General features: G+C 36.7%; 1 protein-coding gene across 1 annotated transcript in view; it reads left to right on the top strand.

The window, feature by feature from the left end:
* ERC1 (ELKS/RAB6-interacting/CAST family member 1) overlaps positions 1 to 19,265 on the top strand; it is a 294,179-nt gene that overhangs the window by 110,421 nt on the left and 164,493 nt on the right. Inside the window, exons 10-12 of the mRNA XM_010566193.1 lie at positions 1,057 to 1,197; positions 2,313 to 2,453; positions 15,432 to 15,625. Of these exons, the coding sequence (XP_010564495.1) occupies positions 1,057 to 1,197; positions 2,313 to 2,453; positions 15,432 to 15,625 (476 nt within the window). The remainder of the gene's footprint in view (positions 1 to 1,056; positions 1,198 to 2,312; positions 2,454 to 15,431; positions 15,626 to 19,265) is intronic.

Below are 19,265 nucleotides of genomic sequence, written 5' to 3'. Positions count from 1 at the left end.
GGTCGGCTGCGGTGCCGCGGGCGAGGCGGGGGCCGAGCCGCCGGCCGCTCCCCGGTCGTTGGGCGCTTGCCGTCGCTTTGTGGGGAGGACGCTGCCGTTCTCGCCTCGCCCTCGCGTTGCGGGCCGCGTCTTTGGTGCGGTTGTGGGCTGCCTCCCCTTACAGCTCTGGGTTCTGCTGCTTCTTGACCTTCTTTTTCTTTTTCTTTCCTTTCCTTTTTTTTTTTTAACTCTGGCTCATATTTTATCTTCTTTGCGCAGATATTTTAATAACAAATCTGCTTTCAAAGTTTTGCTGCGTGAAATGGAGTTTTAGTTCCCAATACTGAATCAAAACAACTAGTTATCCTGATAACTAACTTTTTTTTTTATGCTTGCCCAATTCTTGGGAGATAGATGACTGAGGGAACAGCCTTGTCTATTCCATTTTGGTGGGGCAACTTTTTGGAATTCTTTTCTTCTTGATTCCCATGGAACCGGGGTTACAGTTCCTTTAGTCTGTCAGATTCTATAAAGGTAAAGCTGTGGTAAAGCTTTGCCTGAGGCTGGGGAATTCACTTGCATACCTTCAACTTCTAAGATAACCAAAGCTCCATTGATACCTGGTGTACCAAAAAGTTGTTTTGTTGCCTTTTCTTACTGTATATCAATCCTGGTGTCACGTATGCACTACAGCCCTTCCTCTCTGAAGGACCACAGACTTAACTCTACATTTTGGAAAAATAAGGTTTAAATAAGTAAGGAAGCAATACATAATGTATCTTGGTCTAGGTTAATTTTTGAATATCAGAACCAGGTAAATTGCATTGCATTGTAACAGTACTGTGAATTTTCAGAGATACGGAATGCCTGGTATTTCTTAGCAATGAATCCATAGATTTCCCAAGTTTCCTCCTTCTTGAGGGTCCATTTTACAGCCATAAAGCAAAGAAAATGGCAATACCCTACACTTCTCCTCCTCCTCCTCATCTAAAGTGTGTAAGAAGCATTGTGATAAGAAGTCTCAGAAGTTGAACCGACTAAGAGGGATTTTCTTCACAGAGTGCTTTCTTTTGTCAGGAAAGGACCATTGAGCGCCTAAAGGAGCAACGTGACAGAGATGAACGAGAAAAACAGGAAGAGATCGACAACTACAAAAAAGACATTAAGGACCTGAAAGAGAAAGTCAGCATTTTACAAGGAGATCTCACAGAGAAAGAGGTTGACCAGCAGAATGAATCAGTTGTGTTAGAATTGTTTGTTGCATATGTATGTGTTATATTTGAGGTGAAGAAAATTGTTCCTTTATAGTAATGGTCCTTAAAAAAGTTTATCTAGTAAAGTATATTGTCTGAGAATTTTTCAAAGCATAAATATTTCAGAACCACCTTTTCATGGATAGCACTCAAGTCCCCTTATTTGCAGCAGTTAATTGTATTAGTAGTGAATGTAGTAGTGATGGTCAATGATAGCATTTACTGGAGCTATGCTTATAAACAGCTGAAGGCACAGAACAAGCTTGTTCCTGTCTAAATACAGGGAGGAAAGGACAGAGGTTGATCAAAGCTGTGGGTGCCAAAAGCATGCACATAATGTTTATTCCTTTATGCAAACAATACAGCTAGTTCCTTTGACTCTGAAGAGTCCCTTTTGATAATTGAGTTGGTTGTTGGTAATGAGCCCATTGGTTAGACAAATTAACCTAATTATATTAGAGAAAGATAAACGTTCTCTGTTCCTGTCTTGGAATTGTAACATTCAAGTCTACTTAGAATATTTTTTCAAAACTATCAAAGTAAAACAATACAAAAATATGCACCAGGAAGGGCTAAGATTTTGTCTACATGGAAGTCACCATTTGACAGGAAAAAACCCCACAAAATTTATTCAGAAAACAAGAAGTTGAGATGTCTTCTGGAGATAGGTAGCATGAATCAGTTTCATCCCATAGCAGCTGTGTATAGAAAAGCTTTGAATGCTCTCAGTTTTAGATACAGTGGCCCAATCTACTAACCACATATGATTTTTAAATACAATTTTATTTAAAACCAATTTTTGCTTAAATGTGACTGTCACTGCAGCACAAGTTCCAGTTTACAGAATCTCCCATCTTTAAAAATGATTTTAAAATTAATTTGTTTTATTTTGATCCTGAAAACCTGAATTAAATCAAGCTGTCTTAAGTCAGTGACATGAACATCCTGACAAAATACCTTGTTCTAAGTTGGATCCTGAAGATAGTGTGAAGGGATAGGAAGAAAATAAGACAAAAAAGAAACTAGCTATTGCACATAAGGAGTATTTACTTGATAGTTATTTTACATCTTTTATTTTAGTCATCCTTACTGGATCTGAAGGAACATGCTTCATCCTTAGCTTCATCAGGACTGAAGAAAGATTCAAGACTCAAGACACTGGAAATTGCACTGGAACAGAAAAAGGAAGAATGTTTGAAGATGGAAACTCAATTAAAGAAGGTAATTTTACTTCATATCTCTATATGTGGTGTAAACATTCATAGGCTAGACAAATTGGCCATGTCTTCACAGAAAACTTTGGGTTCTGTGAATTGCTTTTCAGCAAGAACTGTGAAGTTGTGTCCATGCAAACTATATTATAAGCTAAGCCCATCAGAAAGTAACGTTCAGACACTGGTGATCATTTTGGACTTCATTTACTTGCAGTAACAGTGCTGTTGGCCTTTTTTTTTTTAACAGGTACTGGGCATTAGAGACTTAGTCTGCTTCAGAACGGTTCATAGCAGTAATTGTGCCATTAAACTGGTGTAACAGCTAAAAAATTAATGGCTAAACATTTCACGTATCAATTACCAATGCTTGTAGGTGTTAATGTGATAAATTCAGATGCATGATTGGCCCAGCCCATAGGAATGCATAAAAACAAATGAAAAGAATGTATCACCAGTGAAGTGTGTGATCTTTTGTTTTAATCTTATTGCCAGTCACAGCTGATACATTGGTAGGAGTTTGCTGTTCAGAAGAATAATACTCTATTACAAGCAAGCTAATTTATTTGAACAGAATCTTTTGGTTATGTTTGCATTGCAAGCTTTCTTTATTTTAGCTGTGAGCAGCATAAATACTGCACTGTTTAGAGGATCATTGATTTGATTTTAACTTTTTGATTTTAAAAGAGCAGGTGATGAAGAAGCACAAAACATACTAGCAGAAATAGTGATAACACTTCTATTTATAAAATTAGAACAAGACAAAAGGCAACATGATTTTAAAAAAAAAAATTAAGTCTTGGGTTGTGGAGTTCTAGCTGTTTCTTTACATCTAACCAGGAAAAGAAGGAATGCCTCTGCTATAGTTTGGAACTCTGTCCTAGTTCCTAGAATGTGAGATCAAATTTTGAGTCATCAGTTAAGATCTTTTAGGATTTATGTTGCATGGGTGCAAGGTGGGTGTTAATGCACCTGAGAACTCTCTGTAAGTGAAACTCCATATACACATATCTAGACCCATGTTTGCCCTTCTTTTTAATTTTATTACACAAAATAAACAGTTCTGTTATTCAGCATCAACAAAGCAAAATAGCAAGAAAAGATAATGTGCACATTTAATTGGTCTCACAGGCTGTTTTCAGTGTACCGTACAGTGGGTGAATATTTCAGAAGTCCTGAAGGACTCTTTCATTTGAATTCTCTGTCATGAATTGCAGTTTTACCCTTTATCAGTGTGTTACACATAATGAGGAATATATTGTAGCTAAGATTTGCCAGAGGTTGTTATAGAAATTGGATGATAGTATTAGTTTGTGGGTAGACAGCTGCAGTGGAGAACGTTGTTACAAGTACTTTAAGAAAAAAAAAAGTACTAACTGGGAGAGCACATAAAAATAGTTAGGTTATGAAAAACCAGTTGTGGAAATTCAATGAATTAGGGAATGCATCTGTTTATTTAGCATTTGTAAATGTAGTGCTTTTCACTGCTTCCCTCGAGATCGTTTTCCTTACTATAAGCAGTGAGTATATCAGTAGTGTAAGTGGGTGTGGAGGTCGACCAAAATCTGGTGAAACACTGCTGGCTAAAAGACAAACATGCCGTTAATTTGCATTGCAATGACAGTGCTTCACTGCAATTGTTTTAGGCCTACCTCTGCTCCTTCCATTTTAGAGAGGATTGTGCTTAATAGCTGGTATCCAGGAACATCACTTAAGGACACTGAGCCAGTTCATAAAAACATATATTTTTATAATCTAATCTCTTTTTTTCAGGAAATAATTACAACAGTGGATTATCCACCTGTGGTCCTTTTCCTGAGGGTTAAAATGGGAAAATAGCTCAAATGTAAAGAGCACTATTAATTGTACAGGACAGCTATGGGACAAATAACTGTATTTTCAATTTGGTTCTGAGAAAAATAATGAATATAAATTTATTGTATTGTACACACAAATAGATTCACATCTTCCCATCCAAAGAAGCTACCTAAATCATTCAGTCAGTATGGTTTCAGTTCTACAAGCAAAGAAAATCAATAGCCTATCATTACCTACGAGCAGTATAAAGCCCTTCCATAATACGCTGGATATCTGCTCCTCTGCTTCAGGCGTTACTGCTTACTAAGGGCATTTGGACAATTGTTTCCTGTGCAGACACCCTAAAGGAATCTCTCAAGTTCTACTGAGACAAAATCATCAATACCTTGTTCCTTTTTTAAATACTGTGTCAGTTGGGCTACTGCATTCTTATTCAAGGAAAAATTCCAATTCAATGGAAGGATTTTTTTGGTGATAAGAAGTCAGTCCACAATGGCTTTTTATAAAGGAATTGGAGCTCTAGGACCCAGGTATGCTTTCATGTAATTAACCATGCATTTGCTTTCCTCAAGCTGTACGAAAGAGCCCACTTCTACCACTGATTGTCCTTGCTTTCTAGAACCAAGTTATGGTTACTCATAGTCACTCAAGAAAATATAGCTAGCAACTGCTTGAATATGTTTTATATTTAAGAGTAAGTTTAGATATTTCTTTAATAATCTTTTTTCCAGCTGTTTTTAATTTTGCCAATTTTTTTTGTCGCTTGCAGAAAAGTAGAAAAATGTATTTTTAAAAGGCTTTCTCTCTTTAAATGCATTGCAGATATTTATTCAGGCAGTTTGACATTCTCAAGGTGGATTAGTTCCTTGTCATCCTTAAAACAATTATGATAGATAATCCAGCTCCAATTTAAAGCTTCTAAAAACTATTTTACACGTCTGCATTGTTAACCATTGCAAATAGCTGTCACAATTAACCTTAAAACTAATGGCTACATAAGAGCATTCTGTTTAGAACCAAATTAGAGGTTTATTATGTTGAGTTTTATTACATTATGTCAGTGCTGTTTTGCATAAGACACATGCAGGAAGGACTCTCTTGTGTAGCTCTTAACAGCAAATGGCAAAAAGCTTTTTCTTTTAGGTTGTTTCCCTTACAGTTTGAACAGAGATGTGTCTAACATCAATCTTGTTTCCCTTGCCTCTTATTTCCACTGGACAGTTTGAGTACTTTCCGTTAAATCTATTAGCCTTAGAAGTTAAGAAGCTGACAGAAGAGACTGAATTGGAGTACTGTTAAGCCATTAGATAAAAAAGATTTGGGCAGTCCTTGGAAAAAACTCTTGCTAATCTCTAAACAGTGGGCCTTTGAGAAATCATGAACAGTGCAAACTTCCACTTTTTCTGTAAAAGGTATTTAACTTTACACTAAACTGAAATATTATTAACCAAGTGGAGTGCAGGGGTGCTGAAAAGTTGCTGGTATTATTTTTCTTTCCATGTAAGCAATCTCCAGTGTCTGGCTCAAGGTGTCCACTTCTCATTGTTACTATACCTCTTCGTACTAATGACTGTTTTACATTGATCCCTGTCTTAGCAAATAAAACTGCAGTGTTTTTCAGATTCAGGATTGTTTTTTTTTAATAATGACACTATGGTTATGCAAATCTCTGAGCTTAATGTTCTAATCATTCTACTGTCATTGCTTCTGTGCTCAGTTGTCAGCCTACTGCCAGCAGGAGATACTATGGGAGATTCTGAATGCTTAAAGCAACCCATAAATCCCTGTTCAGTTTACATGGCACGGTGTCCTGCCTTAAACAGTCTCCTTTTTGCTGAGATGGAATCATTAGAGGGAAATCGCACGCAGGGGGTTCTCTCCCTGTTTTGCTGTGAAGTGGTTTTATGCTGTGTGGCTTTTATTTGTTTATTTGTTTGGTTTTTTTCCCTTAGGAAACACTTTTTTTGAACTTCTGTTTTAATGTAATAGTTTTATAGTGAAAAAGTTTTCTTCTAGTTGTTTTTCTTCAGGATACTCTTTTCCTAGCTTTTTCTGTCTTGTCTTCCCCAGCCAATATGCTTTGTTTCATTTTGTTTTTCTAATCTGGGAGAGACCAACTAGTATTAGAATTTGTTCCAGCAAAGATGAGTGGATTTTTGTCTGTCTGCATTTCCAGTGCATAGTTTTTCTCCCTATAGATATTTTCCTTATTTGAAAGGGATCAAGGTTAGAGAAAAGAAAGAGTCCAAAACCATATGTTAACAAACTGCCCCTTGGTGCAGTTCTAGGAACTTTTCATCAGTGAATGTTAGCAGTGATTCCCTGCCAGGAAAATACCTTGAGATTCAACAGGCTCACTCAGAGGATTTTTTTTTTTTTTTTCTGCTGTGGTGTTCTTCCTTCAAGTTCAGGAGGATAGTATCTTTCAAAAGACAGGAAAAAATGACTGAATGAAGTGTTGACCCAAATTCTATGTTTCCCAAGATTTAGCTCGGCTAGTCTAATATAGGGTCTGATGCTTTTTATTTTTGTGAACATGGATTTCCTGCCACAACTGAAAATATTACTGATAATATTGGTAGATGAGAGAGAAATAGTCTTTTTTGTTCTCTGCTGATGATTTGGTTTTGCAAAGAAGGACTGATAAATGATGTATTCAGCATAGAAACTCAGAAAGAAAGAGGCTACCAGGAAAATCAGGATGTCTTGTAAAAATAAAAGTAAAAACCCAGCAATTGTGTTCATTGTTCAGATAGTGTCAGTTACTGAATTAGTTTTCTAAACCATTTAGCTGTCTTGCAACTGATATAAGTGAAGCACTAGAAATTAAAGTCCTGCTCAACCTGTAAAACTGTCATCTGTAAACCCAAACACAGGACTACATTAAACTGAGAAATCAAGATCAAGTTTGGAACTTGCACGAGGGTAACTCTCCATGTTTCTCATGTTTCAAATGCTGGTAGTAATGCATGCTAAAACCACAAATTAAGATTCTGTTGAGTTAGTAAATTAATGTCACAGCTATTATTTTAAATTCTTTTCTTGTTGCATCTTTTCTTTTTCTCTCTCACACTGTTCCTATCCCCGATTTTTCCCATCTTTTCCTATCTTCTTTCTCCCTTTAGCACCCTGAAGTTTTATTGAGTCAGCCATCCAAGCCAGTAAGTGTCCTGGCAAACTGAGAGGCTATTGCCAACCCCATTTAATTTTCTGTGTTGCATGTGTATTCACCTGTGCTTTTATATCTGGGCCAACACACAGTATGTTGGTGAATTGCTTTAGTAGTGCTTATGGATAGTATGGATACAAACAAAATGCTATAGTATGTCTAACCAGTCATGCTCAAAAAAGCCTTCTAAGATGCTTTTACTGTTTGGCTGTGTTGGTCTAACTTTGTTTTTGTTTGGACAGCTTAATATTGTGCCAATGTTTTTGTTTCCCTTTGTTGCTTGCTTGAAGTGTCCTGTGGCTTTTCTTTCATCTCCATCGTCCGTGCATTTTCAGAGCTAGAATGTAGAATTTCTATGCAAATCAAGCTTCCTGAGTGAAAGTATTCTGTAACACCATGTACAGCAGCGCATTAGAAATAATAATTAAGTTATGGCAAGTAAAAGATTGCTTAAAAACTTGTGTAACCATTAAGCTCACTGGTACTGTCAGTTTAATTTTAGATCCTATTACCAGTCTTCTGTTTGATGACAAAGAGCACTCCTTTCAAGGAGCGTTTGTATAATAATATCTTGACACCGTAAATTATGTAATCCAAGGTGGTTTTCATCAGAGATTTCTCTTGTGACTGTGTGCATAAAAAAATCGTGTTACAAAACTTTCAGGAGGCTGATATCTATGTTACTCTTGTCAATGTTCAGGGTAAATATAGCTGTCTAGCCTGACAATCATTGTCTGATGGTCAGAGAATTGCTGGTGCTTTTAATAGTTAAGTTTTTGTCCCATCGCATATTAGAAATTATTTTAATAGAGCAGATAATACAATGCATTTATGGGACTAGATTTGGGAAAAGAGTTGTGGGGTGCAATAGGGAAAAGCGTTCTGTTAGGACTATCAGAAATAACAACAAATAGTCAACTAGGGCATAAAAACTCCTACACTGCATTTTGAGTTATTTATTATATGTAAAAACAGTCATTAATAAATATTCTAAGGTATTTGGTGCATAAAGATCAGGAAAAAATAACATAATTTTCTTAAAGAATATAAGATCAGTGGATATGGCATTTGAAGGATTTCATTATTTAGTATTTCATGACAGAGAATATTTTTTTCCCCAAAGGTTTTGTGTGTTCAGGTATGAATAGCAGACTCAAGACTTTTCTGGTGCATTGATACCTTCTCCCACTTCAAAATAATTTGCTAGCCTCCTAACCTGTAGATTGGACTGGTACAGTCCATAACTAAACTTGTTTAATGCATCCTATTAAATAGATTCTTTTATCAATTGTTTATGGTTTTCCAAAACCTTTTAAATCTCTTAGCTGAAGTTTCTTACATTGTTTGATTCAGTCTGAGATTTTGTCTAGTTTTGTGTCTTTTTGAAAGAAACTCTCGGCCGCTGTTTTCAGGGAAAAATAGAAATATGTTGGTTTTAATCTTTTTTTTAACACTAGTAGTTTTTTATTAAAAGATTTGGTCCTTGTACCAGATATTTTTGATGCCCCTGTTTAAATCCATCTAAATTGGTTAAAGGTTAAATGCATTGTCTATTCGTACATGCTCAGTAGAAAGATAGATTTAGCAATGAAACTTCCCAAAGGTTCCACCTGAAGTGGTTATACGCCAGCCTGAAGAGGGAGGAGGACCTTCCCATTGTCTCTCTGTGTTGCCGCAGCCTCTTCTAGGTCTGGTCATTCGAGCAGGCAGCAGCAATACTAAGTAGACTATTCACCAAATACCGTGCTGGTTCCAAGCAGCTGCTTAATACAAATACAACAGAAGCAAGAATCAGCATCTCGGTGTGCAGAATGGGTCAGGACAAATAATCTGTTGGGTATGGAAGCCAGTACTGAAAGTTAACCACTGGGAGGAGAAAAACAGGTTGGATTTTGCTGGGAGTATGAGTGGCTCGGATTACCAGGAAAATTGTACTGAACCTGGGACTCGGGGAAGACATGGTATGAGGAGGGGGTTGCATATGAGCAGAAGACATGGGACTACAGGTGCTGTTGGATAGAACTAACTGTGGAAGAAAAAAATCCCCCAAACCTGAAAAAAAAGTGACAGGAAAAGGATGAGGAGAACTGGTAGATTAGTGGAATCTGCCTGAATAAAAGGAGTGGCATTTGAATCTTTCTAAATAATGTTGATAGAAGGTTGGGGAGACGAGGTATAGTTTCATGACAATGTCAGCATCATCTCATGCAGTGGAAGGTTGGAGGGGTTTTCTCCCTGATTTTCATATACCTAAAAAATTAAACTTACCTACTCTACCCCTCCCAGAAACCTTGTTAAGGTAACATTCATTTTGAAAAATTAAATATCCAAAAGCTAGGAAATGGCCAATGCAACATTGTGTGGCCTTTCTTGTTTTTTGTTGTGAGCTAGTTGTTATAACATTTTATAACTAGATTACTGTGTGCAGACTCTTGCAGTCTTCAATATTGCTTGACAAATGCTCCAAGAATGAGCCAGAGATGTATAAGGAAGATGATAATCATCTAGAGAAATCAGCTGATAAAATATTTTTTTTTAAATAGTAGGAAAGCATTGAGTGAATAAGGCAGGATATTTTTGCATCTCCATTTTTCACCTGCACAACAGGTATAATAATGCATCCTCATTTCCCATTGGTGGTGTTATGAAGTGGTTAGTTACCATTTGCCAAGAAATAGCCTACAGTCATGATTAGCATGATAGAAAGAAAACCGGGAAAATACTCTTTTTTCAGTGTCATTTTGTAATTTAGAGTAAATGAGGCATAGAGCCATACACTGAATATCAAAAAACAAGTACTGAGTATCTGATCATTACTTTAGTAAATCCTTTCTGTGCATTGAATGAAGCTCTGTTTCTGTAAAATGGTAGATTCTGGTCGGCTGAATAAAGCCTGGTTCAGAGGAGGGAAGGGTAGGGGGGGTTGAAGGATGCTCGCAAAGGCAGCCGTCACCTCGGCATTTCCCCCATCTTTGTACACTTTTTGTGTTGGTGTACATCCAAAGAGAGCAAATTGTTAATGTTTAATAACAACGATAGGAACTCGCATCTTTCTGAAGAGACCACTTTTTTTCAGTAATGGCTTCTCTCAAGGCATCTTACTCTTATTTAGGCTTTCAGCTGCCTTTATGAAATTATTCCAACCAAATATTTGCTTATTCAGTGACAAAAAATTACAGTCATGTTAACAGAGACTAACCATTTAAAAGATTTTGTCAATAGTAAGATAACAAACAACTCTTTGTGACAGACTCAATTTTTCTGGTACATAGTATATCAGAGAATTCACTGAGCCTTTTACTTCCAGTACAGCCTTTTTGAAAAGTTCTGTTACCGTACACGGTGTTTAGAGCATTGGAACTAAAAGAGGAACAAGTCTGGTTGTTTTTCAAATTTATAATTTTGTTGAAACTAATAAAGACACAATATAAGGCAGCACACGTTTTATCATTTGAATCCCTGCTTTCACGATAGGGAAAAAAAGGAAAAAGGTTATATGTGTTTGTCTTTTGCAGTAAATAGGCATATATCTTTGTATTTGTGTGTGCATTTACTATTTTTAAGAGATGTGAGGCATACTTGGAGGTAGGAGGGTGGATTAAAATGGGATTTCATATTCTTGGGAACTTCTACTTTGTGGCCAAAAGTTCTTGGCAACATTTATATGTGAAATGTTAAACTGAATTTACTGTCTCAATTCATAGGTAAAAGTAGAAAGTGTTTGCTGTGAATTATTCGCTGTTTGATTTAGTTAATCTTTTAGGAATATTGATTTAGAATCTTAGTCATAATGTTTGGAATTTTTATTTACATTTTAGAACTTTTAAATTAGATCTGTGCTATTGTTTTCTTCCCTGCCTCTGGCATGCTTTAAGCTGCATAAGATTACCTTTTCTCTTAGTAAAGAGTTTTTTGGCATGAGAAATATCAGCTTAGAAAATTCTTTTTAATGCGTTTTGTCTTCCTCTCCTCTCCATCTGTAAATAGTGGTTATTTCTGTGAAACATTGGTCATCTTTATTTTAGTTGTAGAAGTTGCCTTTGTCATCTGATTTTCTGTGAAAGCAATAGAAGTTATAGTACATTTGTCTGAGGAACAATCACTCTTTCTTTTATTCTCTAGGTACCTGAAGCACTCACCCCATCACTTACCACATTCCAGATGGGAAATGATGGCTAAGAGCAGAAAAGCAGAAAGCTGTTAAACCAACTCTTAGTTTATAGTCCCTCTTAAGAACTTTGAGAGCATATCCAGAGTAGTAAGCTTAAACTGCTCTTGGTCCTGAACCAGTTAGAATTTGAAATTGAATGCACACTAGCAAAGATTAATACTGATCAGATGATGTGTGCTAAAAAAACACGGCTTGAGAAGATGCTGCTTTCTAGCTAAAATGTGACTGTGTTTCTTATGCAGATCAATGCAGAACTAAACATGCAAGTTTGTGCTCTTGAAAGTAGCTTAAATGGACCTATTTGAGTCCACACTGGAACAGACATGGAGAGCTAATGACAGGGTCAGTAGTAACACTTAAGAGGTTTAAAATAGTCTGTAATCAGTTAAACTCAATGGTCTATGTACACATACCTTATTTCTCATTTGTCAGAGGAGAAATGCAATGTTCCCTTCACCCTAAGCAAGCTGCTTTTTTAATTTACTTAATTTTTATCATACTTTTATACATTTTCACATTTGTTTGTAACTATATTAAGAGGTTGCAGGTTTAGGAATACTGTCTCAGGCAGAGCTAAGAGTTGAACCTATCAAAATGTGCTTCTTATAGTCTCTTAATACAACAGAAACTGTCTTAGTGCATTTGTCACCTTATGTTTCGATTCTGTTTCGAAAATGAAATTACTGCCTTATTTTGGAAATTTTGTACACCTTTGGTGAGTGGAGGAAGTTGCATGGGTTTTTTTTTACTGTGAATATAGGAATTCATTATTTGTGTTTAACTTTCTTTTCAATTAAAAAAAAAAAAACAAAAAAACAACAAACCACTGCTGAATTATTTTGCACAGTGTTGCATTGGGAAGGTAGCCAATTTCATCTGTTCCAGATCTTGATGTGAGTTTGTGGGAAACCTCTAAATGCATTGGTTTTCTCTCCTATACAATAAATGAATCCGGTAGGATTTTAGATATGGTCATGCAGCACATATTTTGTACACAACCCACTAAATGGACCAAAGTCACTCAGTTAGTAATTCACAACTCAGGAAGTGGTCTCCAGTTTACACCATATCACATAACGTTCTCTTTGTGTTAGGTGAAAGTATCCATGCTTATGTGCGTTATATACAAATAACATGTGTTACATGTCTTAACTAATAATTTATGTCGTGTAAATAGCCCTTTCATTCTATAAGAACCAGACACACTGACTTGTTGGCTAATTTTCTAAAAAAGAAAATTGATTTCCTTTTCTCAGTAGTGTCTCTTGGGTTGTTGTGGAGATGCTTTTATTAGCACAGAGTAATATAAATCAGGACGATCCTGACAGTAGAATTGCATTAGGTCTTATAACTTACTTTGAATTAGAGAGTTTAGTAATCCAGGCTAGCAGCCTAACTTTGGTTTAGTTTTTTTTAAAGAAGTTTCTTGATTATCTGATTATGTATTTTGGATGACTTTAAAGAGCCTGGAGGAGTATTTGTTAAAACAAACAATTTTAGATGTTGGAAACATATCTAAATCCAATGCAGAAGAATTCAGGTTCTGTGTCTGGTGAAAACCAGACTTAACTCTATACATAGTGTCTCTTAGGAGAATATAGATGCCCCCCCAGGGATTTATAGATGTCCCCTGAAAACAGTATGTGGGAAGGAAGGATGGCATTTTGTTTGAAGTTTAGGTATAGTTGAAAAGGAAATGAAATCAAGTATTTCAGATTTCCTGCAGGCTGGAAATCCCAATAAGGCATTTCAGGAACACCCACCACCACTCTCCTTCCAAAGCAAAGTATGTTCCCTGATGCTTGTAGCTGTTCATGGCACCGACATGCTTGTCAGTCTCATCACTGCAATGTCCTCCTGGAGTCTGCATCATCTTGGCAACATATTAATTAGACTTCTACTTGCTGTAGAGTGCCCTTTCCAAGGGTATGTAATTCGAAGTGCTTACGAGGCAGTAAGGAATCTGGAAGCATTGGCAGCCCTAACTCCAAAAGGCTTCTCAAAAGCTTCCAGGCTCACCAGGGATGCACTCAGAGCTGAGTCTCAGAAGCTCAGGAGCAGGATTTTCAGACTTACAGCTCAGTGACAGAGGAGTGGCGGGGTTTGACTTGAAAGTCACTCGGAAGTAGGGAGCATTTTAAGTCTTCCTAAATGCATTGCCTCAGGAAAGGGTTCTGTTCTTCCAGGGTCTATGGTTGTCAGGTACTCCTGCTGAGATCTGCCTGGGAGACCTGAGGATTGCCAGGCATTTTTTTCTAGGATAAAATACTGTGCAGGTTATCCAGCTTTCTGGAATCTCTGCTTTTAAAAAAACAAAACCAAAACAGTTTAGCATCAACCCTCAGGCAGGACCTGCAGGGCCAAGGCCCTGGAATATGATGTGTTCCAGTATTTGGGAAACCAAGATCCATCCCAAGGTCATAGTCCCAGTAAAGACAGGCATCAAGATGTTCTTCAGTCCTAGAATATTCTGCTCTGAGATTCTCCTGGGTTTCACTAGAATGTGGCCTTGGCTTTAACAGAGCTAATTAAAACCAAGAGACTTCAAGGCAAAAATGTTGGGGTCAATGAGCGGATATTTTCCTCCAGTCTTATTTTACTGAATAACTAAACAGATTTAGCCAAGTGTATTTTTGCTGTTTGGTTCTTTGGAAGCAGCAGCTTCTAACCCTGAGTTTCATGCTGCTGCAGTTCTGTCCAGTTGCCTTTAAAATCAACAGAGTCCTGTACTATTGGATTTAGACTTACTGAGCTTTGGAGCAGAATATTGGCAGCTTGTAAAACAACTTTCCACAGCTTGTACACATGGGGGGAAAAAGTCTGTAGTCTTATCTTCTGTCTTGGGTTTATTTCAGAGAAGAGAAAGGCCCTGAGTTTGCAGGCAGTCTTGGTCAGCAGAATAACTCCACCAAACCTGCTATTCACTGATGCAAATTTGAGCAATTCTGAAATAGCTTTAAGTGATATCAAATAGCAGTTCAAGATCCAAGAGCAGAGGGGCAGGGGGAGAATGAAAAGATAATACTTAGTCTGCTGGTTTAAATTCCAGCATAAATACTGCCTCTTCTTTGTCTCTAATACGCTTGGGAACTGTTGTATTAATTTTACGAAAAAAATAGTGATTTTTATAACAAACCAAGCCATTTTAAAAAAAAACAAACCCCAAATCAAGACCTTCTTTGTTAGAGTCATTTATCCTCAGTCCTCTGATGTTTTTGTCCCCATAGCCTGAAAAATCGTATTTCCTAGATAACTAAGCAAAAATAATTTCAGTAGGTAGCCATACTCATGTTAGTCCTAGTCTGTACAGCTCAGATAACTAGCAAGGATTTCAGTACATCAGCACCATCTGTGCAAATCTGACACTTTGCATACTGACGTAGTTATTGAAGGCTATTAACCTGTGATTTGTTTTTCTAGATTATCTAGGTTAAAAATACCTTGGATAACTAATTCTACACTGTTTCAGAAGCATATTTTAGGAATTTTTATACCCACTCACACTTACTTTTCTTTTTCTTTCCTTTCAAAGAAGTTTAACTTTTTTCATATTTTTACTTCTTTCTTCTGTTGATTGTTTCAGACCAAAAAAATCACCTAAATTTTTTTAGACTGAATTAAAAATATTAAATTTGTTTCTAAATTTTTCTTTTCCTAGAAAGTATTTTCCCATACTTAAAAGTAGCATATGCACTGTATATTTATTTCTGTGTAGTAATTAATATTGCCGTTTTGAAATAGATATCTAGATAGTGTTTTGCTGTTGTCATAGTATCTGTAAAATACATACATGTGAATGAAGTGTTTTTTCTTGAACCTTTTTCTTACAGGCTCATGAGGCAACACTGGAGGCTAGGGCCAGCCCAGAGCTGAGCGATCGTATGCAGCAGCTGGAAAGGGAGGTAACACGGTATCGGGAAGAATCTAGCAAGGCTCAAGCTGAAGTGGATCGTCTTCTGGAAATCCTGAAAGAGATGGAAAATGAGAAGAATGATAAGGATAAAAAGATAGCAGAACTGGAGAGGTGAGAATGGTATAAAGTTACTAGAGGAGCAAAAGAGCTGGTTAAAGTTAGAGATAACAGTCCGTTTTTCTTGTCTTAGATATGGTGTTTTGGGAAAGTCTTGTTATTGTCTTAGAGTGCCTGTTTTGGGAAAGTGTGTTTATTCTGCCTTCATTCCTATATTTTGGTAGATTGTAAGCAAAAAGGTGTCTTACTGTGTGCTTTCATTACCTGGCTGCTCAAAAACAGGGCTGATACGGATAGAACTAGAAGTGTAGATAGAGCTGTAGGGGAACGGAGATGGTAGGAAAAGTTGCTGATGCTGTGGTGTGTTTGGAGAACAATTTGTTCTTTTGATTTAATAAATTCCTCAGGCATGGTTCTCCAAAAAACAAATAAGAAAAATGACTTTTAAGAGCTTGTGATACTAGTTACTCAGGTTCTTCTGACAAGTGGCATTGAAAGTCTTTGTACTGGTAGGGACACAGGTAAACTTTGGCTTATGTGAAGCCAAATGAACAGATTTGCTTTTGTCTAAATGAAATGTGATTCAGCACTTTTCAGCATTTTTGATCTTTCTGTTGGAGCCAGGGTGCTCAAATATTTTTTTCTAGACTTCAATGTCCCAACCAAAAATTATAATTTATTATGATTCCATGACATTTGTATCACAAGTATAAATAGTAGATCTTGGGAAAGACCTGAAACAGATTCTGTTTTCTGTCATTTTCTTACCTTACAGTGGGCCAAGAGAGAAGTTCCTAAGCAGTAATACCTGTTTGGGTTTTTTTGTTTACTTCACCATTTGCAGTGAAGAATCCCTAACTTGGAACAGCAAAATGGAAATTTTTTTATTCCTATTTTCCTTGTGCCAGAATAGTCTTTCTAATTCTATCTTATCACTATTTAACCGCTCTGCATTTAGTGTCAGGAAGATTAGGGCAATTAAGTAGAGGACATTTCAGGTTCTGCATCATGGCAATGGTTATTGTTCATTGACTTGATGATAGGCAAATTATGAACCCCTCTGAGTGATTTGAAAAACTCTTTTCTAAGAAGTCCATTCTTGTTTGCTTGAAAGTGACAGAGCTCTGAAACAGTTCAACTTGTCATCTGGGTTTCTTCTTTCTTTGTGACTGTAGGCGGCATCGTGTTAGTTTTCTTTAAGTTGTTGTTTTATTTAACCAAAATTCTCTACACCTGTGATGTAAGCTTGAACACCCAGAAGTGAGGATATGTCCTTTTTACCCATCTTCCCTTTTTTTCTAAGTGATATAACTTTCAGCCCATTGATACATGCTGTATTCAGCAGAACATTCAGACAATAAGTTGATAGAATAGATACATTAAGTATAGACATGAAAAAGCTAAATAGCAGTTACAAGTCATGTTTGTCCGTGTGATTTTTTTCAGTCCCTTAGAGGCACCCATCTCGGGCGTGAAGTTTACCACATCACCATCTTAGGGGATGCAAGTTGACTAGGGATCAGGGTATAAGCATCAAACGTCTATTAGAAGTAAGGTATGGGAAAGAAATATGTTCATAGTGCCTTAATCTTTTCTGTGTACAGAAATAATTGCTGTTTAGGAAAAGCAAGTCAGAAATATTCGTTCCTCAGCCTGATTCCTAGAGAAGATTGGAATGGAAGGAAGAGAATTTTCTTATGCACACTTTTAATTCAAGTCTGATTTTTTTATTACATTAGCGTTCAGAAACTCTAATCAAGATTGGAACTTGTGGTGTCAAACCCATAAACACATATAAATGGCCTATAGTCAAAAGAGTTTATAGTTTATAAAGCAAAAATAACAAAGAAGAGAAATGAAGATGCTCCTCCATCTCTTTTACAGATAAAAGCATTGGCACCCAGTCTTCAAAGAGTTAGAAAGGAACTTTGTCTTTGAAAAGATGCAGTTCCAGAGATCTGCAAAGCAATTATTGTTTTTCATGTTACTGTGGTAGATTCTTGTTGTTTCAGTCACAGGCCAAACTCTTGCTATATCAATGAAAGCATAAAACCCCCAAATGACTGGACATCATTCTGTAACAATTTGGTGAATACTTTGACTACTCAGTATTATCCATTCCTTCTTACCACCTAATCTTCGCTCTTATAAAAAAATAGAGCGGTGGTCTTCTTTTTTTAACTTGTCATCTTTTCTACCAGTACTGAGATAACATAGAATATGTCTTCTTCTATTTCTAGTAATTAGAATAAGTATTTCAGCTATGTCAAAAAAAGACTACTTTTGTTATTATGTGATTGCCAGCAGCTCTGTAAATCAAGGGGGGAAAAAAATATCTAAGAATATTCATGTTCTCTAACCACTGTAAGTGGAAATGGAAAAAGTCATCAAGATCTAGAGACCTAAGGTGCATACTGTTAGTGTGGTGAATTAGCAAAGTATCAACATCTGAAATTATTTTTCGTGGAACTGTAATATAATCACAGAACTGGAGAAAAAGGTAGAAGGTTTCAGATACTGTGTAGTGAGGTTTTAACTAGTAATTTCTCTTTTTCTGAATAATTGTTGAAATTGCTATTTGGCCTTAGTTGTTTTCAGCTGCTCACCCAAACCCCTGTTCTCTGAAAGCTTGCTTTCTCCTTGTGAGTTTTTACACAAAGCAGAGATTTTAACATGCCTATTAAATGTATAGGTTGGTCCTGGTTTTATCTACCATGCTTGTTTATAAAGTATTCTTTCATGGCTGAAGTGATATATCCAGGCACACTACATGGATATTTTAGAGCTAGAGTCTTGGTTTCCTGAAAAGAATAGATAATTTTGCCTTGTAAAAGTCCTTCCTAAACTGTGGTCCATGCAGAGTGAGATAGAAATTATCTTGACTTCTAATGCTTCTACAGCTGTTCAAATTCTTCTGCACAAAGAAGAACCCTAGTGCTTGCAGAAGCATTTGTCAGCAAGCAAAAAAGTGAATATTTCTGTGCCTATCAGGAACTGTTATTATTCCATGTAGAGCAAGATGAGAAGAAATAAGTCATATTCAGAAAATAACTGTACTAAGAAAAATGGGATTTTTCAAAAGAGAGAGTCTCTCCCTGGAGTTTTCCCTTACGCTAGTTATATGTGACAACTAGACCATACGTCATCAGGAGAAGAGAAATAGTAACACGGTTTCATCCATAGAAGAGAAGAAATGAGTCACCTATTAGGGAGGTATGTATAGGGGAACAGAGAAGGAGAAAAGGTAGGAGGAGAGGAAGATGAAATGGAAAGCAGAAAACTGTTTCAATGATGGCAAAGCTGCCTTCAGTTCAAATTAAAATAAAGAGGGAAATGCTTCCACTCTTCAGTAACTGGTGCAATTACTGGGTGGGGAGTGTTGTTTTTCAGCTGTGAATGGGTGGAAAGATATCAAAAAATAATGTGTTAAATATGGTGCATGCTATGCAAAAGTTTGAAAAGTACTCTGGAGTCAACATGAGATTGAAAGCACAACCTCATTAATTTATATTCTCTGTGGGCAGGATTTTGCTTTTTCTCATGGGAAGGTGGGCCATAAGTTCACATTTCTTCCATGGGTGAACAGCCCTATAAGTTTTGTTTCTGTCCCCAAATTGTGGTGGTGTAGAGGGTTTTGTAGCTGTCTGGTTATTCGCTTTCTTTATAACTAACTGTTTGCTTTTTGTATTGCCAT

The sequence above is a fragment of the Haliaeetus leucocephalus genome, unplaced genomic scaffold (genome assembly GCF_000737465.1).
Source record: "Haliaeetus leucocephalus isolate CR32 unplaced genomic scaffold, Haliaeetus_leucocephalus-4.0 Scaffold206, whole genome shotgun sequence".
NCBI classification, from domain to species: domain Eukaryota; kingdom Metazoa; phylum Chordata; class Aves; order Accipitriformes; family Accipitridae; genus Haliaeetus; species Haliaeetus leucocephalus.
The sequence above is the reverse complement of the archived record's forward strand: the minus strand, read 5'-3'. Positions and strand labels throughout refer to the sequence as shown.